The sequence below is a fragment of the Poecilia latipinna genome, unplaced genomic scaffold (assembly GCF_001443285.1).
Source record: "Poecilia latipinna isolate Pla-1442-1.1 unplaced genomic scaffold, P_latipinna-1.0 Scaffold2227, whole genome shotgun sequence".
In the NCBI taxonomy this organism is placed as follows: Eukaryota; Metazoa; Chordata; class Actinopteri; order Cyprinodontiformes; family Poeciliidae; genus Poecilia; species Poecilia latipinna.
Genome location: NW_015114843.1, coordinates 82271 through 93384, shown reverse-complemented (window position 1 = coordinate 93384; position 11114 = coordinate 82271). Strand labels below are relative to the sequence as shown.

Here is an 11114-nt window from a genome sequence, read left to right as displayed (position 1 = left end):
CCTTTTATCTGGAAATGGTGTCTGTTTATTCTTGCCATACACTCCTCTGTATTAATTATTGCTCGAAAGGTCTTGCCATACCAGTTTATTCCTCTGTATTTACTTTAGTTTCTTAGTTTATTCTTGCATTTTGTTATTCATTCATTTCCATTTAGTTTCCTTAGATTAGTATTATTCTCTCTTGTCCACTTTAGTTTCTTTCCTGTTGCTAGATTTATTTTATCTTTATTGACGCTCACCACCAGTAATCTTCACTCATCACCTGCTGCGCCGCCTAATCATAATATGTTTCACATCATGTGTTGATTTTTTCACTGTTCAGCGTCGGATTCTCTGTTTTTATGCCATAATTCACATCTAGTTCGTCGCTCCGTTTTATGTCCTGCTTCTCCTGGTTCCGAGTTTTGCTCACTGTGCGCGTCAGTTTTTTTTCAACCCCTTAAGGTGCAGGGTGGTCGGGAAACGTATCGATGGGGAAAAGGCAGACGGACATAAACCTTTTAAAACAACAGAAACAATTTCGGTATTCTGATTATTGAAATGTAAAAGTGCTGTGTTGTTCTGTCACACCCATTTCATACCGGACCACTTACAGCTCCGGTGTTAACGCTATAAAATGAACGCTCTCTGTCGTGGCATCACCCATGAGGGATTTCTTTATTTAAATGGGTTCATTTTTCAGAGGGATACAAAGTCCTCTGAACGCACCCCGGGGGGCGGTACCGCCCAAGTTAAGAACTGCTAATCTAGAGTGAAAACTGATCGAGAGAGATAAACACAAAGTGCTCTGAAGAAACTGATTTAAAATGTTCAACATGCAGTAAACTGGGTGGGATATTAACCAGCTTCTGGTGCTTCTCCCTTTAGGACAGATATGAGCTACTCAACAACAGCACAAAGCTTTCCACCCGGGGTTAACTGAAACAAACCGGACGTCTCATCCAAACTGAGTAAATGTCTGATAATGTTAGTCATTCTGTGATTGGTTAGGTCACACCATGCTTCACAGCATTCTTCAGGCCAGCAACCTACTGTCTGCCTCAGTCACTCTCTGTCCGGTACAAGTATTTCATCATCAGGCGGTTCAACTTCTTCTTCCTTTGTTTTTCGTTTTTCTTACTGATTGGCTGCTTCTTGTTCGGTGGCAGAGTTTCCTCCTCATCTGGAGTGGGAACCCATTTACCTACGGCTGTTTTCACACTACTGTAACTCCGGGAGGATATGGTAGATGCGTCAGAAGTTGATGTAAAGTTTGACCCAGAATCTGATTCAGAAGGTACCGATGATAATGGACGTTTCTCTTGTTTCTTGGACATTTTATGGGACTTTTTGAGCCATCTTTTAGAGTTGTTTCTTTCAACAGGATCGTCTCCAGAACTGTCAGAGTCAGAGCTGTGATTTCTCTTTTTCTTGCTCTGTCTTTTGCTCTTGCTGCCATGGTGACGGCTGCTGGTACTGCAGGATGATCTCCTGCAATCCACAGCAGATTTAGAACATCTAACACCTCTGGTGGGATACATCCTCTCTCCATTCTCCATCTTTCGGCTCTCATCTTCATTACTCCTGGATCTTTCATCATCTTCAGAGTCTTCCAAGCTCTTGCGCTTGAATTTTATCGGTTTACAACTCAGCAATTCATTGATGGCTTTCTCCAAGTCAGGGTCAAGGTAGTTCTGATGGCTGACTGGCCGAATGTCCAGGGTATGAATTGGCAGATCAGCAGAAGTGGGCCTGTATCTGGGTGGAGGCATTGATAAACTGCGACCAATGGAAGACAGAGGACCGAACATGGACCTCTCAGTTAAGGCCACACTTCTACTACCATCTAGGTCAATGCCACCATTAGTGAGGTAACTGCTACCAACTAGGAATACCTGGGAATCAAGTTGGCCAACACTTCCAGGACTCTGACTCCTTGTTCTCCTACTGGGAGGGCAGCAGCAGCTGCTGGCCCCATCTGTACCAGAGATGCTTTGATGGTGTGTGTACAGGCCTGATGGCCCCAAGCTGCTGCCAGGATGAACCTTATTCCTCAGGTTTATCTCAGGAGGGGTGGAGGATGATCCTTGCTTAGTGAATGAAAGATTAAACTGACCCCAACGGCTGTCCGTACCTTTCCTGATGCTACTGTTAGCCTCTGAACGAGCCTGAGAGATGACTGACTGACTGTCACTCAAGTCATCCGGTGAAAGAGGAGGTCTCCTGGAAGAGGCTAAATAAGGGTCAACATGACATTTCTGGTTTAGCAGCTCAGTTTTGCATCTGCTTGGGATGTGATCTGACTCTGCTTTCTTCCTGGTAGACCAGAGGAGGGAGTCACTTTTGTCTATGATGAAATCCAGGTCAGGATTTTTTCTATAACTCAGAGAGGACACAACAGGCACCGGCCTGATTATCTGTAGCTCTCTCTGCTCTTTATGTTTCTCCTTAGCCTCTTTCCACTCTTTTCCTTCCTTTAAGTCAGTTTTTACAGCACATCTAGAACAACACAGTGTGAAAAAGGTGAATGAAGGAGGATACAGGAAAGCTGACGACAAAGATGAAATACAAAGTTGAATCAAGCAAATGTAGAAGAAAATGGACTAAAACATATTACTTTTTATATGTTTTAGTAATATGTTTTAAAACATATTACATAAACAGGGAGGAAATGAAGACGACAGAGACCTTTCCGTTTTATATGACACTAGGAGGACATGTGAAGGTCGTAAACTATGACCCCAGTATTCCTCTCTTACCATTTAGCTCTACTGCTTTAGAGAACTATGTTTCTCTGTGAAGACAAGAAAAATTGAGGAGGAAAAAACCTCATCTATAATATTTCTTTAAAAAAAAAAAAAAAAAAATCAGACAACATTTTTCAACTCACAATATTGATAACAAATATGAGTGGTTGTAAAGTTAAAATAAATTTAGTTAATATGTTTCTAATGGACAGAATCAGTGAGATAACTCCTGTGGGATCTCCTGATCATTTTCATCAGGCAGCAGTTGAGGGAACCTATGTCTGTGACTGGATGGTGTCATATTCACATCAAATGGATTATAGAGAAATTCAACCTTTAAGTCCTCTAGTTTAGCTTCAACCAATCACTGAGTGAACTTGGCACCACGTGTGCAAAGTTCATAAACTAAATGAGCAACAACAGAGACTGTCTACCATTTGTTTCTGGAGCCCACCTCATGTTTGGCTCATTTCTGCTTCACTTCCAGGCTTCAGCAGGAAGTGAAGCAGGAAGTGAAGCAGGGCTCACCATGCTGTCCAGCAATGTATATTGTGGGATCTTTGCTATAAGTGGTTGTTTTCCTCCAATAATTACAACAGATAAATGTGAAATGTCGTAACATAAATCACATAAATTCATGTTACGTCCCTCCACACTGGCTCTCAATACATTTTTGGATTCTTCTTGGCTCTGCTGCTAGCTGGAAAGTTTGTCTCTTTTCCATTATAGGAATAATGCTAGGAGTGTTACATATTGCAGGTGTAACCATGCTTTACCAAAAGTCAAGTAGTCGTTATATTTTAAATAATTCAAATCAAGACTTAAATCACAATGATTCAACCATGGAAATGCCATTTCAGGGAAAAGGTTGCCTCATTTAAGTTTTACATATATAAATATAAATTGTAAAATATATAAATTTATTATTTTTCTATTCTGCAAGAAACAGAAGTGAATATAATTAAAAAATACCTATGGTCAGCTAATCCGATGAATCAGTTTATGTTGCTTCTACTGATGTGTGTATAAGACAAGCATCTACTGCAGAGAGAACTGACACATTTTCACTGACCTGTCCTCATCTGACAGGTTCTTGACAGTGCCATCATTTTTGGACAACCAGGACTTCACTCCATCCACACGGTCCTCCACTTCAGAGTCTGTGTCTGAGTGGCCCTGACTGCTCACCAGTTAGGGAAAGGAAGAGAAGTTAGAGGCAGCCATGGATATGTTAGTCAAGAACAGACAGGTCTTCTGACATTCAGAAAGGAAGAACAACGTTAGAGTTCAACAGGAGCAAGCCCAGGAAAACGTCTTCTGTCGTTACAGTTGATGAAGAACGGGTTTAGGGGTTAGTGCGGAGCCAGACGAGGGCGTTAGCATTATATCTGGACAAAAGGCGGACAGACAGAGAACATCTAGAAGCAGACAGACGGAGCTGCATGGAGCTACAGGAGAGGCTGTGGATCAGGAGGCTCAGGAACTCTTTGTATCACTTAGTCGTACTTACGAGGGTTCATGATGCCAAAAAAGATTTCTCTCTGAGTTACTCAGAAAAGCATGAAGAATTTTCAACACAGTTTTTTGAATAAAACGTAACAGATGTATTATTTTGTTTCTAAACTGATCATTCTTTTGTTTATTACTACCCGTCTCAGTTCCTGTCAGAGAATTGTTGGTTAAAGAAAAATTATTTTTAATCTAAATCTACAGGGTAGCTAAATAATTTCAGGCCTTACCTTTATAAAAGCAACAGCAACAACACCAAACATATCATCACATATTTTTTTCCCAAAAGCATCATAACATAAACTAAGAAAGGTCAATCTGTAAAGGTCAAGAGGCTTCATACTGCAATTTTCAATTCAATAATCCCTGTGGTTTTTTGAGAAGATTCATTTAGACATGCAGGTTAGCTGCAAATTGTCATAAAGAATAAAATACAGTAAAAATGTACAACATATCTACTCCTGGTCTACAAAATGAAATCCATTCTGCTTCTAAGCTATAGCGCCAATTCACAACAAATGTCATCTTGAGGCAGTTTAAAAAATACTGAATTTCAATTCAGTCATGCATACAATTTACATAGTCTTGTTTCCTATGAAACAAACACACTGTTGAATGGTTGAATGAAGATGATTTTCCATCTACATCTGTTCGGGGTATGAACAATTGCTGACTTATCTGGATGTATTGTGTCATGCTACCTCCAGATGCTAACATGAGAGCTAACCAATTCACTGTCAGGAACCTCATCAACGAGTGCTTCAACATTCCCATCATGCCTCACCTGAACCTAGGTTGATATTATTCTACCAACTGTCATTTAAATGGTTCAGATATAAATATCTGGGACACAACCAGATATAATACATGTATTGTTTTGTATGATGAAGATTCCGGTGTTTCCTGAACCTTTGGGAACACCTACCAGTTCATTCTGATTGTGTTTTCTTAATATGCAATTAATAACACAGAGTCTGATGAATGTGTTCTGCTGTAAAGTTAGAGTAACTGCTGAAAATCCTATTCAAGAATTAATTACTGGTAGTCACTTTTTATGTCCATCAGAAACAGACTTAGGATCAATGCAGAAAGGTGGGAAAAGGTGAGCATAGTTAAGTGCAGTGCACGTAACTATTAGCTGAGGTCTAGGGTGAAATCTGTGGGAGCAGAACAGACTAACTGCTGTCTGTTCAGGCAGACTACAACCTACAGTCTAATACTTTGTTTTTGCCTCACTTAAACATGAAAAAGCCAAATAGGTTATATGTCTTTTCTATGGTACAATCTGAATGATCCACAAAATGAAATGCAGTCATTCAAATGGTAACCAGGTGGTAAAATGCCCACATATAACCAGGGATTACTGATTACACATCAGCAACAACCAGGTGAGGTGCATGGCCAAAAGCAGAGCTGCTCACACTGAGGAAACTCTTCCAACAACAAAGCGTCCTTCAGTCAGGCAGAAATGAGACGTATTTAGCTAGAAGCAGAGCAAACAGACAACAGGTGATTCAAGGTGTCTGGGGCACCTTGGTGTGCTGCACACTGGCTGAAGCATCAGTGAAAAAACAAAATGAAGACAGATGTTTATTGCTATTAAAAGCAGAAATTGTTTCATAGTGCAGTTAATAGCTGTAATGCTAATTCAGCTGGATGTGAAGGCATGCAATGAAAAATCACAGGTGGGTTGAATGTGTTCATGATGCATTTATGACACAGTAAACCTCACTGTTGATTCCATGAGAAAAACTGAGAAGTTTTATAAACTAAATGATGGAGAAAATAAAAGCTAAGCTTTGATCCGTCATGTGATATATGCATCATCACTTCCAGCAAAGAAAGAAACAACACAAGACCATGATCCTCACATTCGGTTCCTTCTTTTCTGGTACTTTGCCACCATATCCTGCAAACTGGTCACAGTGATGATGATGGTTATGATGTAAGGAAGAAAAGACAAGAAAAAAAAGAAATAAAAGACAACAGAAGGACGTAAAATGAGAGTCATGTGAAGCAAATTCCAGAAATGAGAGTAAATAAAAAAATTGGATGAGTGTCTGACGCTGGGATGCTCCTCGCTTTAGAAAATCTGACGGGCTTTTAGCTGCATCCAGAAACAGTATTTGCTGGGAAACCCTGGACAATGTTATTCACTTGGAGCTGAACTGAGTAATGCAGCTCATATTAAAGTCAATTAAACACACATTTTTGGGGGGGGAGGGTAAAGGGAAGGCAAAGGTTTAGTCTAAGTTTTCAGAAGCAAAATTTGGATATTTCCCTAAGGCAGAGCTGCAGAATTTCCAACCAGGCTGCACACTGCACACACTGTGTGTGTGAACATTAATAGACAGCATATTTAGCTTTCACATGTTAATAATGAAGGCCTGTCTTTGTTTTAAGCTGTGCTCCCTTTGGCCTCACTTTCTACATATGGATATCAACTGAAGGCTCAGCCCAACCCTGCAGCCTATTAGGTCAAACTGATTTGGGGGTTTTGAGCCATTTTTTGATGTTAATAGACGAGTGACAGAGCAAACACACAGAGAGAAGCTGCAGCTTCCTGCTCTGAGCTCTGACCATCCTACAGATAAACAACTGAAAGAATATTACAGAATGAAGATTCTCTCAGCTTGTGGGTTAAGAAGTAGTATTATTTTTCTATTATTAAGGGCAAAATGATTAATTGGATTAATCATGATGAATTCATTACTGAAATAAGTTTCAAGCAATTTAGTGATCGATTAATGATTAAAGCTGCAGGATTTAACTTTTATAAAAATATATATTTTTGCATATTCATTGAAACTGTCACTATGTCATGACAGTATGTTAGACAGATGATATGTGGAAAAAAATGAGCTCATCTGCCTTCTCCAATGCTAACTAGAAACAACCAATCAGAGCCAGGAGGATGGTCTTAGTGCTGTCAATCATCCTCCATGTGGTGCTGCTCATTCCAGACTGCCTTTTGTCCAAACCAACAATTGGTTATTCAGAATTATTGTGGACTTCTGACAGCAAAATGATAGGTTGAAGAAAAAATAAATCAAACCTCGTGTCAAACCCTGTCTGAGCTGAGCTGGTGGTGATTTACAGTTAGATCTGTTCTCAGTTTTCTGTTCATGAAATGATTCCCATCTCAAAATCTGGTCTGCTGTTTTAGATAGAAGAAATGAAAGAGAACTAGTTAAATTTGTGAGCTTAGTTTAAAACATATGAGTGGTAAACTATGAGCATCAATCCTTTCATGTTAACCTGGCTTCACTGATATAGAGCTGGCACAACACAGGTGTTATCACTTTGGTGTTTTTCAGGTCATGGGTTTTGTACCTGTTTATAAGGTCTTCGTTGTCATCACTCTCCATCTCGTCCTCGATGGCCGCCTGCAGGTCACCTATCCTTTTGAAGGCCAGCTTAAGGTCCGCCTGCAGGCTCTGGTTTGAAGCCTCTAGGCTCTCAATGTCCATCTCCTGTTAACAAGGCAGAGGGACACCTGGTCATGTTAGCTGGTGCTAAGGAGTGCTCCAACCTCAAGAGTCCAGTCTGTAGGACAGGAGTAACGCTGATGACTGGAAGCTGTTCATCCTTACCAGCTCGTGTTTCTTGTGGCTTGCCTCTGCTTCTTTTTTGGCCAGTTCCCCCATTTCCTCTTTAATGTCTCGGATCTGCCTCTGCAGCCGCTTATTCTGCTCCTTCTCACGATTCTCGCTGCTGATGCGCTGGTCTCGCTCTTCTGTCAGCTTCTCCACGTTCTCCTTCAGACGAGCTACAAGATTCTGTACAGCAAGACAAAAAGTTGCAAAATATACACCAACCTAGTTTTCCACATGTCTGGAGGTTGTACATAACTAAAAATAAGGTAATAAATGAGCTCATTGTTCCTGAAGATAATATTCAGGTTTTAGACACAGTTAAGGGGTAATCTGTTGATCCTTTTGGCCTCCTGGCTTTTCTTTTAAAGTCACTGTGTAAAGTTTTAGGAAAGAGAGCGCTATTGACTCTTTCATGAAGGATTCTAATCCATTCTTCTTCTCTGCTGAGATGCCACTGCATTAATCATTAAAGCTGCAGTATGTAACTTTTATAAAAAGAGGTTTTTATATATGTTTGTTGAAACTGTCACTATGTCATGACAGCATGTTATGAGACAATGTGCAGAAAAAGTTCAGCTCCTCTGCCTTCTCCCAGTGCTAACTGGAAGCAACCAATCAGAACCACGAGGCGGGTCTTAGTGCTGTCAATCACACTCCATGTGGCTCTGCTCATTCCACACCTGCCTTTTGTCCAAACCAACAACAACTGAAGTACTTAACAGTAATTCAGAATTATTGTGGGCAATAACTCTGAATTATTGTCCACAATAATTCATCTGATGATAAAAAAAAAAGATCAGGAGGTCAGTAAAACCACTTCACTACATAAACAGACCTCTGTCGTTAGCTGTGTACATGTACATACTGATGACTACTTTTTCCTGCTCATGTCCCACTTTGGCTCCTCACCTCCAGCCGTTTGACCTGCGACTTCTCAAATTCCATCTTGGTTTCCAGTTCTCGGATCTTGGCCTCCTGACGATTGGCTAGAGATTTCTCAACCATGGATTGCTCCTGGAACTCCAGCTGGCTCTGGAGGACCTGCATCTGATTCAGAGCAGACCCATATCAGTGCTATTAGTCCAGAGTGCATTATTAACTTAAATAATATGAAGTCTTTAGTGCTGCACAGACTGTCTTTAAGAATGAGTGAAGCTGATGTTTTAACCCACAACTCATACATGAGCAACAGCTTCATTTTTTAGCTGAGACACACTGCAGCCACCTGAGTGAAGAACATGTTTATTTCTACGATACTGGAAATTAGAACTTCGGGCTATAACCTGATTCAGTGCATCTCTCCTCTTATGGTTAATATACAGTGCATATTGTCCCTATTCTAACTAAAGTACATTGTATAATTAACACTTTAATGACCATGAATAAAAACAAATAGCTAATATTTTCATGCATTAGTAATTTTCAGTATGTGATTGGTGAGCATACCTTAGATTCTGGATACTTGCAACAAAACTAAAAGTTTATACTCTGAGGTGTTATTGTTTTCTCTGTATAGAGACTACCCTAACCCCCATCATCAAAGTAACATTGGTCTCCCCCAATGTCACTGTGTGGATGGCTTTGGCTGCTCACCAATAATACAAGTTGGGTGTATCACAGCAAATCTAAATCAATCAGTTCAGACGCAGCTTATGGAAATCCTCTGTGAAGAGGTTTCAGTCAGATGCTTACCCATCCCAAAACATTTTTTTTTTTTGGCTCTAGTGGCCTTTATTTGATAGTTAATTGACAGGAAAGTGGATAATGAGAGAAGGGGGAAGACATGCAGCAAAGGTCGCCAAGGCTGGGAATCGAACCTGCGACAGCTGCGTTGAGGACTAAGGCCTCCATATGTGGGTTGTGCTTAACTCCTCCTGTGCCACCACAGCACACCCACCCATCCCAAAACTAACCTTTTCCTGAACCTCCTGCTTCTCCTTGAGGGCCTCCTCCAGCTGAGACTGCAAGTCATTCATCTGAGCCAAGTTCTGAGCCAACTGAACCACAACACAGAGCACAGATGACAAAAGTCAGCAAATGAAGTGAGTTTACATCAAATATTTGATGCTTTTGGTTTCAATAAAGCTGAACAATCCTTATCGGATCACTGTTAATTACAAAATATAATGCTAAAACCAAATCAGACTTTTTAAACTGTAGTTGGCACTGAAATGTGCTTCAACATGAATTGTATCAAACAAGCAAACCTGGTAAAACATCTAGAGGAACTAATTAAAAGTTGTTTTTTTTCCATTAGCACTGGAGAAAGACACTATAACTCGATATTCCTGATTATTTTTAAGTTCTTTCCAGCGGTCTGCCTGGAAGTCACTATCTGACTATTTCTCCTGACAAGGTCTCCTGACCTGGGCCACAGCAGCCTTGTGTTTCTTCATCAGCTCGTTGAGGTCCTCCTGATCCTCCTCCATCCTAGACTGCAGGTCGTTCTTCTCTCTCTGAAGACGGCTCTGCTGTTCTTCCAGCTGATAAAGACAAAATGCAGAAAACTGATCAATGTGGAGACTGTTAGACCAGCATGAGTTTTAAATTAATTCTTAAAACAGCGGGGAGAAAATGCCATCTTTTTTCCACAGATTATAAAATGGGGAAAGAAAATACTCTTGTGCTTCCATTATTTTGCTAATGTCTACATAAAAAATGAATATAATGTGATATTTTAGCTCTTTGACCAAACTAAATTAGATGTTAATGTTAAATAAGATAATAATGTCACATGTTTACAACTGAAAAGCAGATATTGTTTGAGATCTCAAAGGAATTTTCTAAATAATTCCAGGCTGAGTAATGACACGTTTGAGTGTTTTGTGTGTTTAAGCTGTCTTAGTAGTTACAGGACGTCTCCACAGCCTGAGGCTTCTGGAGGACACAATGACCACATGATGACCACTCTGTCCTACTCTCCAGTGTTTATGATCTTCTGCGCTTGGTGTGACTCTAATGTGTTGACTCTGTCTGGCACAGTTTTATCAGTGTCTGGTATTGTGATAAACCTGTCAGTGATTTTCACCTCATCAGTGCTGGGTCATTTTTATTTTATAACACATGGGAAGTCTTCTAGCTTAGCACTGCTGAATTTTGTGTGCCTGCTCTGTTTATTTGGTTATTTGTAAAGTGCATTCAGACAGCTGTTCTGAGTTGGCACTACATCAATAAAGTGAACTGAAACAAACTGAACTGGTAGAGTTCCCCATGGCAACTCTACCAAGAGAAGAGCAGAGGGAGTGTTGCTATGGAGAGAGATTCCATCCTGGACCCGATCTTC

General features: G+C 40.4%; 1 protein-coding gene across 13 annotated transcripts in view; it reads right to left on the bottom strand.

Annotated features, from left to right (window-relative positions):
- myo18ab (myosin XVIIIA b) overlaps positions 1-11114 on the bottom strand; it is a 90790-nt gene that overhangs the window by 4925 nt on the left and 74751 nt on the right. For 9 of the 13 annotated variants that reach the window (XM_015018090.1, XM_015018092.1, XM_015018091.1 and 6 more), the window contains 6 exons: positions 8741-8878; positions 7829-8014; positions 7569-7708; positions 6107-6151; positions 3799-3906; positions 1033-2478 (listed from right to left, as the gene is read on the bottom strand). In XM_015018090.1, coding sequence (XP_014873576.1) covers positions 1041-2478; positions 3799-3906; positions 6107-6151; positions 7569-7708; positions 7829-8014; positions 8741-8878 — 2055 coding nt within the window. In that variant the 3' untranslated portion in view covers positions 1033-1040. The remainder of the gene's footprint in view (positions 1-1032; positions 2479-3798; positions 3907-6106; positions 6152-7568; positions 7709-7828; positions 8015-8740; positions 8879-11114) is intronic. The other 4 variants (XM_015018096.1, XM_015018102.1, XM_015018100.1 and 1 more) reach the window with 3 other exon arrangements.